The sequence below is a fragment of the Drosophila erecta genome, unplaced genomic scaffold, assembly GCF_003286155.1.
Source record: "Drosophila erecta strain 14021-0224.00,06,07 unplaced genomic scaffold, DereRS2 tig00000126-arrow-pilon, whole genome shotgun sequence".
Taxonomy (NCBI): Eukaryota; Metazoa; Arthropoda; class Insecta; order Diptera; family Drosophilidae; genus Drosophila; species Drosophila erecta.
In genome coordinates this window covers 10,205,078-10,221,767 of record NW_020825209.1, presented here as the reverse complement: position 1 = coordinate 10,221,767, position 16,690 = coordinate 10,205,078, and the positions used below count along the sequence as shown (strand labels likewise).

Genomic DNA, 16,690 nt, shown 5'->3' with positions numbered 1-16,690 from the left:
CTGCTCGCACCACCGCCGCCCACTTTCAAATAATCATAAAAGAACGACGCTGGAAATTTATTAAGAAACTTGGGCACTAAAAATAGTTTCTAACAACGCAGCATTGGGGGCTGGTTGGGTTTTTCCAAAAGAAGGGGGGTTTTGGAAAATATTACGACCAGCCTTCCAATTTGCTGACGAATGCCCTTTGTCATGGGAAGGTCAGGTCAAAATAGCAGGCCGAAATAAAAGCAATCTGAATTTCAAAATCAATCAACAGTTTTTGCATTGCCTTAATTGCTGATCGAATGTGCGGAGGATTCAAAGTGCAACATTTTCACTGGCGGAGATTTTTAATTGAAATCTCCCAAAAAGTGGCATAAAGTTTACAGAGTATCGCAGAATCTCAGCAGACATTTAACTTTGGTTAATTGGTAAATGAAATATATACATATATATATAAAGCAATAGGTTTTTAATATATTTCATGGTTTAAGAGCATCCAAGTCTTACTTAAAAATTCGAAGAAATTCAAAGTTTCGATGAAATCGCACCAGAAAAATATGAAACTGAGGTACTGATAATTGAATGAGCATCATGGGTCTCAACTCACAGTGCAGCATTCGATTTCTAAAGTAGAGTAAAATCGATAATTTGCGTTCAACATAAATGCCTACTGCTTGTGGCAGGCTTCTTTCAACATGTTCGTGCGATTCATGTATCACTCAGAATTTCAGAATTTAGCAAGGGAAATTACCAGATTTTTCCTCAACCATTTCATTTTTTGTTTGCTTTTCTTTTTTCTTTTTGTGAAGTGAAATGAAATGTTTTTGGGCACTGCCCAACGTGGTTAGGCACGTTCATTAACCCTTGCCTTTTACTTTTCTTGGCCATTGTCCTGCTGGTTTGGGCCCCTTCCTTTTCCTATTTCCTATTTGGGTTCGGCTTCAGCGGCCTGTGAAATTCCTTTAATGGCATAAACGGGTTAAGCATTTTGGTGACGTAAATATGAACAGCAATAACAACATCGCCTGAGTTCCGAGTCCTGGCCAGAGTGTCCTGCCTGTCGGACATTGTCTGGTTTATCCTGCTGCCCATAAGCCTCCTTCTGCCAGCCGTCGTCGAGCTTTAAAGCCTGAATTTCAGTTATGAGCAGAACGTGAGTCTCTGGCACACACATATGCACATGCAAGCACACGTACATAGTGGCACATCCTGCCACACCTACACACACACACCCACACACTTCTTGGGCTGGGACACACTCGCTCTGCATGTGTGTGCATTGGGCATTTTTCAAAATGGCAAACAAAGCGCGCGTGACAGGAAAAAACGGCCAGCAAATCGTTCACTCAGCCTCAGAAAAACCCAAAATCCATTTCCCTCACTCACTCACTCACACACACACACACACACACACACTGGAGACTTTCCTTTTGTTTCAGGGTGTCTGTGTGTGGGTGTGCGCGCGAGTGTGTTTGCCAGTGTATGTGTGGCAGACAGTTTGCCAGGCATTTGCTTAATTTAATTTTGCCTGCCTCAACGGCTGCTGCTTCGGCTCTTCTCCCTTTCTGCCCACTTTTCACTTCATTTTGTTCCGAATTTAAGCTCTCCCAAGCCCTGGTAGATTTCTCTCGGTGTACGCTCCAGTGGCTTTCTTGACTTGCAGTTTGTTTTCTTAAAATTTTGCAATTAATCAACTTAACGTGTCCAAACGGGGAATCCATCTCTGAGCTCTTTAAGCTCACCAAAAGCCTTCGAACTGCAGGCACTGAGCAAATATACTCAAGCAAAATCAACAGCAAAATTCAATTGGGTTCAAGAGGTTGGGTTATTATGTTGCCACTCATCATTTCACCTTTGGCTGTATTTTAATCGAAAGTATCATAAAATTGACTATTTAATTCAGGGATTGAAGTACAAATCCTGCTAAGCATTTTATTTGAATTTCTATTCAACGTATTTTTCGACACCAAAGTAATTGAAATTAAATCAAAACTGGACTAGAAACCAGAACAGCAGCTAGTTTGATATGATATTTTTGATTGAAGGAGGGCACTTTCCACTTGGTGCACTTTCGGATGAGCGGAGATCCTTGCAGCTACATACGAGTATGTGTGAGTGCCATCGCTCATCCCGTGTAATCGAAGGGGACGAGGGACGGAAAAGCCCCTTAAACACCCAGCCCACTGACACCACTCACTCTTTGCGAAAGTTGAAGGCCACAGACAGAGAAGGTGACAATTGTTCATTTGTTTGGTCCTTTGTTTATCGCCAAACAGTTGACAGCTCTGCAGCTTTGTGGGCCAGAAGCAAATGGAAATGGGAAATTAAGAGGGCGGGAAATGGGAAAACTGGGGAAACACATATATGTGCACATGACGGCTGCTTTCTTTTCGAAATTTCAGTGGCTGACACGCTGCTTACGCACAGGTACTCTACGTTGCAACAACTAAGCGATTTTGTATACTATTATTAAGTTCATTACAAATGAAGACCGTGTTTATATAGTTGTCCTGCAAACTCTAGCAAAATAAGGGCTCTTCAAATGCGGTATGGAGAACTAAGGAAACCGAACTGCAAGATGACCATTATTATAAATGCATTTAATGAATCAAATATGTGTAATATATGCACATGCTTTCACATCGCCATTTGTTGGTTGAAGTTTTTCATTTTAACTAACACAACTTTATATTCCTGCTGTGCTGCATTCAGTTCTTCAGTCTCCAGTGGAATTTACAGGACCGTGCAAGATACCAATTAAATTGAAATAAAACCCATATCAACACTTCCGTGCATTTAGATTTCCAATTCCGTTGGCTGGCTTTTTAAGCAGAACAGAGAGCTGGTGCTACAATTTTTGTCATTTGTGACTGGCGATTGAGTTCCGCTCCCTGGGATGCCAGGGCACTTTGGCACTGTGGTCAACACAATCAGGATGCAGTCATCGCCAGTTGGCACTCCATTCCTCAGCCACTCCTTTTCACCTTCTCTCTCTGCCTGGATTTCTCTGAATTTCCCGCACACGTATAGAGCTGCTCCAGCTGACATAACTCCAAATGCACTTGCTGACAGTCATTGAAAACACAAACTGTAGATTATGCCACTGCCAGGATCCTCTAGGTCGGTCTTCCTGCCTCGTCCTTGCTTTCCTCAAGGCATCCTGGCATCCTGGCAACCTGGCAACCTGCAACACGGCAACCTGGCATCCTAGCACTTGTTATAAATCACAAAACAAGTAAAACAAAAAAGAAAAAATCGAAAATTATCTAACGAAATGCCACTGAAGAGCGAGAGCAAGAGCATTGCAAAAACTCAAAAACCAAAAATATACACTACGTTGCCTGTCTCTTCTCTTGGCTTAAATGTGCAGCATTGCAGAAAATATTTCGGCCAAAATGCTGAGGCTGAGCTGCGGCCCATCCTCCATTTGGACCATTCACCTTTTTGCCGGTCAGTTTGGCAGTTGGTAATGCGGTCAGTATGTGTTTGCTCGCATGTGTGTGTGTGTGTGTGCCTCTATGTGTGTGTGTGTGTGTGGACCGCTCTCTTATGCTGTTTATAAACGTAACAATGACCGCATTCTTGTTTTTGCTACTGAGCCGCCCCCGAGCCACAGGACCTCCCACTTTTCCACTTTCTCATTTCACATTTCAGCGAAAAGTGCAGCAACAAAGTTAAAGTTTTCCCCCACCCCCCCTCTCTCTCTCTCTCTCTCTCTGTCTCTTTTGCTATTGACAACTGTGCGGCTTTGGTGCCAAAAAGAAAAGGCGGAAAAGGGTATCCTTGCACAGATACACGCCCCACCGCCACCTTGCAACACCCACACAACCACACACACACAAATGAGCAGCAGGAGGAAAACGCCGCGAGCTCTTTACGCGGCCACAGTGACTGCGAAAAAAACATTCCACTGCGCCAAGCAAACAGCCACCGGCAATTGGCTGAAACGCTGAGCCGAGCCGAGCTGAACCAAAACTGAGCCCAGTTAAGAGGCGTTCTGAAATGCTTTGGTTAGGTTTCCTCTGGGTTTCGGTTTGGTTTGGGTTTGGGTTTGGGTTTGGGCCTGGGCCTGGGCTTGAGGTCGTCTCGCCGCATTAAAACAAATAAAATCAAATAAACGTTTATTGCACTGAAATGTTTACGAGGCCACAACAACAGCAGCAACAACATCAGCGGGAGGAACAACAAACTGACAGCCATGGCAGTGAAATTCTGGCAATTTAATCAGCCCAGCAGCGAAATGATGAACAAGCGGCCACAGCGACTTTGTTTGGTCAACACTGGCCATGGATTTCTGGCCAGGAATGGCGCCAAAAGCGGCCCACTGCATGGGCATTTTTTTTCACTGACCTGCTCTCCAGTTGTATTTCTTCCGGTCGTCGGTCGTCCATCACTGGCTTCACTGTGAACTGGCCAAACTTTTGTTTAGCGCTGGCCACAAATGGATTCTCGCAATTATTAAAAGCCTTTTAGTAGGTTAATTTCGTGCAAATACGCGACTAGTGTGACCAAGGGATCGAAACTATGTATATCGATAGTTCATTGGCATTTTTTAGATTGCTGCACTTATCGCAAAAGCTATCATCGCAATTAAAAACTGAATACTATAATTATTATAAATAAATAAGCAATTAATATTATTATATTAGTATTATCTGCTGAAGCTAGCAGTTTCCAGTGTCGCAAATTGCAAAATAATATGCATTAGAAGAACTAATACTTATTACGCCAGCCGAGCATCATAAGATCATATTGGAGTCTAGCTAGGGCTGCAATTTGCAGACATCAGAACCTTAGCAACCCTTTTTTGCTACTGTCAAATGTCAAAAAAGAAAACTGAGAGGAAGGCAATGACTTTGCAGTCTACCAGGCCTCTTTCTGATTTGCCGTGAGGACTTCAGTTGATTCACATCTCCGAGCTGATATCACTACTACTACAAACTACTTGCTAATTTTTCGAAGGTGAAAAGTTAGGCAACATTTTTTTTAACACACTACACCTCCAAGTGGCCAGGTATTCCAAACGAAGCAATGGACGCGAACAAGCTGAAGAAAGTGGAGGAGGCGGTGCGCATCGGTGGCAGGGGATCGGTGCGCCGCAAGCACAAGAACGTCCCATCTTCGGCTGCGGTCGATGAGAAGCGTCTGCAGACCACTTTGGCCAAGTTACCGTTGACCCAGGTCAACGGGATCCAGGAGGTGGCCATCGAGTTTACCGACTCCAGTGAGCTGGTGATAGCCGTGCCCAAGGTTCAGGGCACCACTTCCAGTAACTTGTTCGTGATTACCGGCGAGCTTGTGCGCAAGTCGTCACCAGCTGGTCCACTGAAAGTGGCCAAGGCATCCAATTTGGAAGCGGATTCTGCCGATAAGCCAGAATCGCAGGAGTCCGACAATGTGGTGGCCCAGAAGGCCAAGAAGCCCAAGAAGCCACGCATTCGCTTTCGTTTGCGCAACAAGAAGTTCCAAATGATGCTCGCTGAAGAGAATAAGGCATCATCCGAGCTGAAGGATCAGGATCCCATGGCTGGCGGGGATTCGGAGCCGAAGCTAAGCGTTGCTGAATCAATACAGAACTCTTCCGAAGATGCTGACGATTCCAATAATGACGAGGTGGCATTGGGTGCTTCTGATGTCTATAAGATCATCGTCGGCGACGAAGATTCATTGGGTAGCTTGGACGACGATTCCGACAGCAAGAATGAAAGCGACGACAAGGAGTGGAACAATCTATCTTTCTACTCCGATGGCTATGATTCCCAGGCGGAGCAGCCCAATCCGAGGACTTCTCGCGATCGTGTCTTCGAGGACGAGGATTAGACATCTCTACATTCACATACCTTGCTTCCTTTTTACCAATATGATAAATAAAATGCATTATCTCAACATTTATTTGGGACTCGTAATAAAACATACATTGTACCTAAAATTGGCATTCTATGTGCAACTTACAATAACATGCTTTCTTACGTTTCTCACGTTGCTACGTAACGACTTGCGTTGCGTTACGTTTTTGTCAGTCATTTTTTGTTGTCCTCTTTCACACAGTATTCGCTAGAGTTGTCAAGCTCATTTAGAGAAATGGCCAAAGAATGATTAATCAGCTAAAACACTGTTAGTGTTATAAGTCACAAAACAGGGCGCAAAAGCCAAAAATCGTTCCTTCAAATTAATAAATCATTTCAATCGGCCACTTACAAGCAAATATTCGTGTTTTTCTTTTGTATTGATTTTCTTAACCGATTTCAACCGATTGTGTTTTAGTGTTGATGAAGATATTTTGAATTTTCAGACTTTTAATAACGGCGCTTTAATGATTCAAATTTGAGTTATGTTTTATTTAAATGCTGATCTGATATTAAATGCGGTTAATAATATTCTTGCAAGCCTATAGATAAAGACATTTGATATTCCGAATGCTTTTCGTGCCGCATTTCTTGATCGCATTAAACAAGAAATCCACGCAAAATTCATTTAGCAAACGTCTTAGCGGAAATGCCACGCCCCTACTTTCGTTTGCTGGCGGAAGGGGGAGGGCGGCGAAAACTAATCTGCGTCTCGAAAAATGTACGAAATTAATCTGCACATAAATTAGGCATTAAAATTTAATATATTTGTTTATGGAGCCTCAAACTGAGATGGTGTTGCTGCGTGTGAGGGGGGCGGCCCCCACGAGGGGGCGTGCCGGATGTGCTGAATATGTGGAACGTGGCATGTGTGTATTGTATGTATGTATAGATGTATGGTGTATGGCGTATGGCGTATGGTGTATGGTGTGTGTTCTTAGTGGTAATAAATAAATAGCAAAAAGGTAATAAAACAGATAGCGAAAGAGGAAAAAACGGGAAAACATCCCAGAGGGATGTGGAATCTGCCAACTGGTTGCCCATTATCGTATTAGCACATGCCACCAGTGATTATTATGAGGTGTCCTCCCTCTGGAGCAGAGTCCTGCCACAGCTCCTTTTCCTGCTCCTTTTCCTGCTCCTGCTCCCTCTTATCCTTTGTCTATGCATGCGTGTATAATTAATTTTGCACCCCTGTTGGTATCCACATCCCCCATGATCAGCAACCAAGCTCTTGCTCTCGCTCCCGTTTTTGCTTTTGTTTTGCGTTTGCTATTCCCCCTTTGCTCTCGGGTCAACAATGGATGGCCTTCATGCCAACTGGGAGCCAGCACTCTGGCAAAACTGGTACCCAGTTCCCCCAATCGGGGAATCGGGCCAAATCGGGGCGGGCTTATGGGCTGTCGACAGACAGTACTGATATCCCCTTTCCGGACGTGGAAGGGGCAGCTGCACTTTAATTTCCCAAAAGATTCCCCACAATGCATACGCTTTGTTAAGAACTAATTGGCTGCGGCTAGCAGTGATTAATCCGCACATTGTACGACTGCCAACTGTGGGCCTCACAGGTCCAAAAAGGTGGGATTACATGGGCGAAGTGGAGAGTCTCGTTATTGTTTTCGTATTACCTAGAAAATTTAAATTTTAAGAAATTTGAATTTTGAGCAGCTCGGTTCAGTCTTTCAAACAAATTCTGCAAGATCTTCCCCTTCATTATACATACTCGTATGTACATATGTGATTTCAATAAATATTATTTCGATTTCAATAATATTAATAATTCGAACGAAAACTTTACATTTCACATAGCAGCTCCTCGTCCTTGATGGGTTTTTAAAAGAACATTCAGACAAGCCAGCAAAACAGAAGTATAAAAACGTAGAGACCCATAGAAAATGATGACAGCTTAAAAATGTCCAGTCATTTTTATTTGATATTTTTATGGTATATAGCATTTCTGTTGGTCTGAACTGGAGCTTCCAAGAGCTTATTGTTGGATTTCACTGGTGTCCAAAAGGTACTTGATTCTCTCGGAAAGTCTTAGCTGATGCCATTCCACCAAGTGGCTAACTTTACCTTGGTATGTAATGTGAGTGTTCTTCAAACAAAAGAAAGAAATGAAAAAAACAAAAAAGAAGCAATGGAAAGACGTTCAAATGGTATTTGGATTATATCCCCCGCGTTTTCTCTCTTTGTTCTTGATGAACTCTGGGAATAGTGGCGCTTATGAAGGTTGTCATTTCGATTTGATGACTATTGTCGAACATTATCTAACATAATTCATAAAAGAGTGCCCTATCCAGTTGATGCGGCGAATGGAAGATGGATGAAGATGAATGGGCCATAAGAACATCTCATTAGGCTGAGTGAAAAATAGACCTATCCAAAACATCAACTGGAATCGATTCCAGAGTGTTGTGGGCGGTGTGCATACGGGTATATTGTCGCCACTTTTGTTTGGACTCCAATGAAATACGCATTATTTGGTAGCTGTCTGGCAGGCAGCGTGAATTTAATATCTGGCAACAAAATTTCCCCTCCTCTGGCTTTTCCTGATGGCTCCTTGGTCGTGGTCTTCGCTTGTCATCCGCAAACGATGCCATTCATTTTAAGTCACATGTGTCGCCCGGGCATATGGCCACATCCTGGGCAAACCGATTCGAGGACATTGTATTGCGGTCGACTATCCCTGTACCCAACTCTCGGCTTAAGTGTTTATTAATATCGAATCGTGCGAACCCGGACATGTGTTGGCCCCCTAAATTGACTTTGCCGTAACTGATAAGGTCCCATTCGCCAAAGACGCAGCCTGTAGTTATTGTAACAAGCCATTTGCGATTGTTATCGAGCTTTTGCGAGGACAACAGCTGGTCACACTATACGCACGTATCGCAGCCAGGATTCAAAAGAAGTCCTTGCACACAGCAAGGATTCGATTCGATTCAATTTGATTTGCTTTGCCTTAACTCTGGTCGAAGAACAATTGCGAACTAAGAACTGCGATGCTCTTGAAACGGCAATTATGAACTGCGCCCTTCTCCGCGCTTCTCACAATATCCAAGTAGGTGACGCGGTCAGCAGCTGGCGAGATGTTTACAATAGCAGGAGGGGTAAAAGTTCGCCCTCGGTGCTCTTCAATTATTGTAATCTATTTTAAGGGGCTCTTATATCAATATTTTCGATTCGCTTTCGAAAAGAGTTCTCAGCAGAGTTCTTCTGCATCGCTTGTTCCTTTTTCCAAGCCCCCTATCCCAATGCCAAATTCACATTCCTTGTCCTTGCCAAAATTCTTTGCTTAACTTTTGCCTCCAGTGTCTGCGAAACGAGCTAACCTGGCCCAAAAATACTATACTGCAGGATGCTTTCAGGCCTTGGCAACCCTCGGTTGGGCATACTCACACACACTCACACTCACACACACACACATACACTCGAATGCAAGAACACGTTCTCGTTCCGCTGGGTAATGTCTTTATATTTGAAATTGCTTTGCTATTAAAACAAAATAAACGACGCGACGCGCAACTTATAAATTTTGTTTGAAAATCAAGTGAAATAAATGCAGTGGCAGAAGTAAGGCGCTGAAGGGGTGGGGTTTGCTCCTTTTTTTAAAATTTTTTTGGGGAAAATCTGTACCGGAGTGGAAAAACAGAATCAAGAAACCAAGAAAAGAAGAAAAGAAGCGAGGCGAAAACAAAAGCGCAAGACAAACACGAGATATATACCCTGAAAAAAGGGTGAGGAGTTGGGGCAATAAATTTAACTTTTAGCCGGGCATGTGTGAGTGAGCACACACACATACCCACATACACACATTCACTCACACGAAAAACACATGACCATAAATAGCAGTGGAAGAAAAACCTTTGCCATTTCCCTTCGCAAAGAGGTCCTTTTCGGCGGTTGCGACTTTTAATTTTATTGCCAAGGTCCGACGGGCTGGAGAACACACACCTTGCCCATTTCCGTCCACTAAAATGTTGGCCAATTGTCTGCTGTTGGCTGTTGGGGTCAGCTAATAATTGGCTGACGACTGACTCTTCATATATCACCGACGCCCTAAGGTAGTTGATTCCAGTAAATAATTGCCTACCCACATAAGTGTGCTATGGAAAATATACGAGCAGTTTCCCAATTGATTTCGCGTCTCCTAATGAAAATATGTCAACTCAGTCGGGCTGCGTGTATGCCGCCTGCCACTACTGTATGCTACTCTCTTCTTCGATATCCACCATTTTTCATTTTAATTTTAACATTAATTTTCAATTCAATTTCGCTGCTCATTGTCATCAATTGAAGGCAGCAGCTTGATCCTGCCACGAGTTTGTCATTGATGAATGCCTCGCTCTTGGACTAAGAAAAGTTTCTCATTTATTTCCTGTTCGTTCACGTTGGTATTTGATTTTTATTTATTGCGTATTTTTCTAAGGCTTTGAATTCTAAGGTTGCCTTTTAATAACAGAAAACTCGCATAATTTCGCCCCAAACTTTCTCCCCAAGCTGATTAGCCCTCTTGCGGTGGCAAAAGTTGAGTTCTCAATGTGGATGGGTCTCCCTCCACCCGTTTCCTTTTTGGCTTTTGATTTGTGTGTGCGTTATGTAAATTCATTAAGCTGCTGCCTAAGCTGCTGCGGCTTAGTAGCCCCACCTGTACAGCATGTGCCACGCCGCCCTACGCCCAACGCCCACCACCCACCGACAAAAGGCCAAACAAACAAATTGATAGCCAGACTTTTGCTCAGTCGACTTTAGCCTTGCACTGACAATGCCGTGGAAAGTTTTCATTATGCATGTGCGCCAAAAACTTGGCAAACAAAGAAGGCGGCGGTGGAGGGGGGTTAAAACTTTCCCGGACGAAGCTTTGGCATAATTAAAATGTTTATGCGTTTAATTGCAAATGAATTCGAGGCGAAAGTTGCCAGTTGCAAGTCCCTCACACACACACTCACGCGCACACACACAATGACAATTGGCGTATCAAATTTCGGCGAGTAAGCCGAGCAACTCGGCGATTTCCCGTCTTGCGAGTGGAAAAGGATAATTGCTTTGGGCTCGCTCAATCGGAAAATTGTCTTTAAAATTTAATCAACAAGAAGGGCGTCCCCAGCTGAAGACGCTGGCATGTGAGTGACACAACACCGCACCGCATTTGAAACGCAGAACCCAAGGAGATATGGTATGCTGCGTTAGTTTATGGGCACCATCGCTACTTATGACATCATTGGCCAGGAGAAGCACTGCCAGGATCATGGAAGTGGTTCCTCCAAACCGCAATTTTCTTCGTTCCACACAGTTGCTCCGGCTGAAACGGAAAGGTCCAACTAAGTTGATACTGGCTAGCCGCAGGACTCTCACCGCTGACGCCTCCTCCGCTTCTGGCGAGGACATTAAACAGCTTCATTACCTGCAAATTTCTAAATCAAATACGAAGGCAAACCACAGGCTGAGCTCCAATGCCAAAAACTGGTTGCTCCGGAGTCTGAAACTGAAGCCCAAGAATTGATTAGCCAGCAGCAGTGACAATTTGCGGGCTGAATGGGTTCTCGGTTCTCGGTTCTCGGTTCTGGATTCAGGATTCTGGATTCTGGAGCATGACCATTGCAGAAGTGCGAGTATAAACGATGTTTGCTCCCGAAATTTGCTGACAGGACGAAAATGTTGCGGTTAATGTCTGGGCGGGGTCCTTCAGATAGGATTTCGTTGAGTTGACTTGGGCTCATATGTGGGTAGTGAAGATGGCAGATGGATATTACGGATGGCTTTCGGAGCACATTTACTTGGCCCAGCACTTGCTTAGTTGCCGAGGAAAACATTGTGGTTGCCCGGCAGCCAAGTGTCGAATAAAACGGCAGTCTCACTTTCCCCGGGAAACTCATAAAATCGGTTTCATCTGTTTACGATTTGTTTCAGATTTCCGTCGGGTGGTGCGGTTTACCCCTATTCGAAGGCTTGGATATAGTTAGCTGTGTATTAATACCAATTCTTTAATCAATTTATTTATTCAGGTGAAGTTCATATAACAAAAAATGGAAATACATTTACTTTCTAAGAGTCGTTTTCCGCACTTTTCGTCTAAGCCTTGCTGAGCTCCTTATTCAGTTTCCAGTCTATCTGCATTCCAACTTAAAAATGTTAATTTCTTGCAAATGATGTTGAAAAAATTCGAAAAATTAATAACAAATTACTTTATCACTCGTTAGCAGTGGCAATAAGCTGCCTAAATCAGTTGTTTTATTAGCTGTACGTATTTTTTTATGATGATAATATCGAACTTTTGGATTAAAGTCCGTTTGCATTAGGTATATTTAGCCAAATATGGAACGCTGTTCTTCCATACAACTCGCAATCGAACGAGATAAGTAAAGAGGAAAACGGCAGGACCCTAATTACTCGTTGAGTAGGCAGTCCCAACTAGTTAGCATTCACCCCGAAAGCGATTGCGTTTTGTCTGGCAGATGTCTTCAGATGTTCGCAGAACTCCTTTTATCCTTGTCCCAGGAGCATCGCAGTGAGCAAGAGCCTTCTTCTGCTCACTTACTGTTTTACATTTGAATGGCTCGGCAGGTCTCCAATCAGTCTCGCCTGGAGGCATTCTTCTAGTTCATTTAATGCAATTTGCTGTCATCGTCACCCAATGAACCTCCTCGCCGCTTCCCGCTCCGCAGTCGGCGATAGGATCTGTATTGTATATTGTCCTCGGCTCCCAGGTGGCTGGGTATCCTGGTAAGGACATCACACCAGCACCACTCCGCCCATGAGCTGCTGTTATCTCTCGGCTGCAACAAGCCAACAAGCAACAATGTCGCAACCAACGAGGAAGAACAACAGATCTGCAGAGATATTTTGAATGTACAAGCACACTTTGCAAGGCAGATATATGTACGTATATATTATATATAAGGTGCGTTTATGTGTCTGATGTAGCTGGGACCAGGAGCGAAGAGCACCTGCCCAGGAGAAGTTGGAAAAAAGGAAGATAAGGAAACGTCTTGAAATGAATTCATCCCCGGGGACTTTAGACAGCGCCAAAAATTTGTTTACGGCTTTTTCTTAGGGCCTAAAGAATAATTACATCCCTGGTCGGTTCATCTGATGACACACAAATAGCCGAATGTTAATGAAAGGCCCCTGTTTCTATTTGGAATGCTGCGTAAATAAAAGCGCTGTGAAATAAAATATGTAAATATCATTTGCAATGTCTTTAATGTGCACGTTCTTAATGAGTTTTTTAGCCCACCACCAGCCACTCAAAGTGGCGCCCTCTCTGGGTGAACATAAAAAAGCTAATATGGCAAATATTTGATTTCTGTTTTCCCATCTTCCATTTGCAGGCACAAAAAATCAAAAAAATACCGCGAGGGAAGGACGAGAGCAAGACGCCAAGGTAACTGCAACCGGAATTAACACAAAAGGTAAATGTAGCCTCGAAACTTTCGTGGTGCGGCCACCTTGGCCATCCGACCACTTAAGGCCCCACAAAACTGTCGTGCACTTCAGCGATGCTCCAGCTAAGCCACTTATTTCAGTTGGCCAAGAGGTGGTTGGCCAGATCGAAGTGGCTATACCCTTACTTTGCGCTCAGTGGCACCCTCTATTTCGTGACCTGCTTGGATAAATCAGTTCGTAGGCGGCTATAATATCAAACAGCCAGAATTTTAGCTAATTTGCAGCTAATGTGAGTAGAGTGAATAGCTTGCATAAATGAGTATTCACCTGCACTTTCGAGAGTGTGTATTCGCACAGCTCCATGAACTTCTGCCCAATTTTTGCCCGCCTTGCGCCCCGCATCCTTGATCCTTCAGCCTGGCCAACTATCTGTAGCGTCTGTCAGGGGCGCTGGTCGAGATTCAGACGCTTAACGAGCTGCACTTCGCGATGGGGAAACTATTTTGCCGCTCGCCGTTTGCGCTCGTCTCCTTTACCTGCTGTATGCTAAGTGAAATTTAATGCTGTGGAAAATTGTAAGATCTCAGTACTAATATTTATTTTCATATTTTTGTGCTGAGCCAACTGAGCTGTGGATTCGGAATGCAATGAAGTGGCTCGCTCTGTGCGCAATAATTTAATTTGCAATTTAGCCAATGCTGACCGAATTTTCTCCACCGAATATTGCAGCAAACTCATCAGACACATACATACGCGCATGTATGTGTACAATACGTACGTATAGATGAAATTAGTTTTTTGGTTAGCTACTATTGTTGTGCGAGAATTCGTGTCTGTGGGCAAAACTAAATTGCGAAATGATATTACCACAATATTATTACCAGGTTTTTCAATTTTTGGGCAAAGCAGTTTGGGCACGTGGAGAAGGCATAAAGTACACAAAACCGAAATGGCCAAATGATCGCGCGGCTCTCAGCTTCTGCAAATTTAAACAAACAGGCGAACGTGTTGGATGGGGTTTTCCTCGCTTTTCCATGGGTTTTTCCGTGGGTTTTTCGTGGGTTTTTCGTGGGTTTTTCCCCAAAAATGCCAAAATGTGGAGTTGCCCTTTTGCCCAGCGAACGGAGGCGTGGCTGGTGGGACAAACGGAGACGGCTAATGGCTAATGGCCCGTGGAAACGTGCCTGACTGCGCTGATTTGATTTCTCGGGGCCCAAAAATTTTCCAGCCCCTTCCCTGCCCTTCCCAGACATTTGCTGATGAAATGAGCAAACATTTTTATGAACAGAAGCCGTTGCTCGATAGCCGAATTCGTTTTCATTTCTATTTTGATGGAATAAAGGTCGCCGTTGGGTGCGGCTATGAATCAGATTGCATTTTCAACAAGTCGCACCCAGAACCAAAAATGAAAAAAACACAACCAATTTGGCCACCACAGAATTTTCCATTGAGCCAAAGGTTCCAGGTCCTTTGCATGTTCATTAAGGCTGCCCGCTGCAAAATTGCAAGGTGCATGATGCATTTTATATTTTACAAATGCATTACGTATACGCCGTGTATCCGCGATGCAATCACGCCGAAAATTCGTTTCCATATATTACACACAGCCACACGTACACGCGATGTGTGCGTGCATGTATGCGTGTGGGTGTGTGTGGGTGTTTGCTTGTATTCTGTGTGCTTATAATATTTGTGTGTGTACTCGAGTGGGCGGTGGGCGGTGGGCGGAGGGCGGAGGGAGTGGCTCTTCAGCGAGGATGGTTAAAATGCTTTTGATTGTTTGCCCCTGCCAGTTATTTATATTTGTATTGACTGCATTTTTGGTTTATGCTGCGAAAGCTTGGCGCTGGGTGCTTTTCGAGTGGGTGGTGCATAGCCGGTGGGCCAAAATCGCCACAGAGAGGGGCATGTGGGCTGTGGGCTGTGGGTGCTGGTTTCACTGGGTCATGCCACTCTATATTTCTGTGGGCATTGCGGCAGCTCAATTTCGTTAGCTGAGCTTGCTATAAAAATGTTTCATACGCCCAGCGTTCACTGGTGGCTCTTCTTTGGGTGGTATACATACATATGAATGTGTATGTTTGTACATATATTTGGTAGGCAAGAAAAAAAAATACAAATTTTGCAAATGCCAATTTTTGTTGCCGTTTGTGTTGGCGTGCATTGTGCATTTGTGTTGCTGTTGCTGTTGCTTTTGCTGTTGCATTTCCCATGCTCCTTTTTTGGCCAGTTTATAACATTTTGCAATGCTGCTGTTGTTCGGGTTTTTGGCAAATTGGTTTTACAGGCTGAAAAAGAGGGACTAAAACAACAAAAATAGCAACTACTACTAGCCTTAGGCTAGAAAACTGCGTCGAACACTCAGTTGTTATTGTTGTGATTGCTGGCAAAATATTTATTCCCCCTTTTTTGCATCTGTTATAGCATATTGTGATTCACCATCACTCTGCGAACTCTCCCCCTCTATACACTCCCCCCTTTTTGCCAGCACATTTTGCCCGTTTTCCATCCGATTTTCCTGGCATCGTATCATTGTTAACCATACGATTTTCGCACTTCCTACTTACAAAATGAAACACATGTCCTGAACGGATATGAGAAAGCAAAACCAAAAAAAAAAATATATATGCATGTAAATTACAAAATTGTATTGCCCTTTTTCAGTAGAGTAATATCTAATTTCCAAGCTGAACTTAACTAAGCTGAACGAAAATTAAAATCAAAACTAACAGCAATTTTAAATGTAATTTCAATATGTTTCCGTACAGAGTTATTTAATTGCCAAGGAGCATGGGAGCTAAATTCGATAAGTATGTGACTTTTATTTCAAATAGTTAGTTGGAAGACATTGACAAGCAAACCCCAAAGGAATATCCTTTCGCTAGTACGCCACACTGCAGAAGTAGGAAAAGTTTTTATTTGGGGAAAGGGAACTGTGTATTTTACAGATATATGTATTTTCAAGTGAAAATTCGTAAAATTCTTAAAATTCCAGAATTACTCGCTCTGTGCGAGCTGTGGGAAAAGTAAGCCGCAGAATAAATAAACAGACCGCAAAGAACAATTTAAGACGGGGAAAACTGGGAACCGCAACGAATTGGAAAAAGTCAAAAGCGAGAGATGTAAGTGTCTATAGATACATATAGTACATCTATATCTATACATCCGTGTGCGGGAAATACTCGCTTATACATGTGTATGCTAGTGCATGTGGCACTGGCACTGTGGGTGTGTGGGAATACTTCCAAATGACAAACATTTCAATTAAATTCCAATTTGAATAAATTCCTAGCAACCAAAACAAACTCCATCTTCCTTCTGCCTTCGTAGCAGAAAATGGTGAAATAAAATAAAATAAAATGAGAAAAAGAGCGAATGAAACGTAACAAGCAGAAAATTACATCAGCGACTGTCCGAAAGTCGAACGAAAATGCCAAAAACAGCAGAAGGACATCCAGGGCACCGAGACTCAG

The 16,690-nt window shown here is 43.4% G+C and overlaps 2 protein-coding genes across 2 annotated transcripts in view; both read left to right on the top strand.

Annotated features, from left to right (window-relative positions):
* Positions 1-4,881: 4,881 nt before the first annotated feature.
* Positions 4,882-5,863, top strand: LOC6550598 (transcription factor BTF3 homolog 4). Its single transcript, XM_001978139.3, has one exon. It carries the CDS (start codon positions 5,017-5,019, stop codon positions 5,803-5,805), a length of 789 nt encoding a protein of 262 aa, XP_001978175.1. The 5' UTR covers positions 4,882-5,016; the 3' UTR covers positions 5,806-5,863.
* A 7,307-nt stretch (positions 5,864-13,170) lies between these two features.
* LOC6550597 (zwei Ig domain protein zig-8) overlaps positions 13,171-16,690 on the top strand; it is a 63,015-nt gene continuing 59,495 nt past the window's right edge. Inside the window, exon 1 of the mRNA XM_001978138.3 lies at positions 13,171-13,243. The gene's annotated coding sequence lies outside the window, so the exon portion shown is untranslated. The remainder of the gene's footprint in view (positions 13,244-16,690) is intronic.

What these genes read in the sequence shown, in the direction of transcription:
- LOC6550598 (XM_001978139.3), top strand. Translation starts at nt 5,017, where the DNA reads ATGGACGCGAACAAGCTGAAGAAAGTGGAGGAGGCGGTGCGCATCGGT.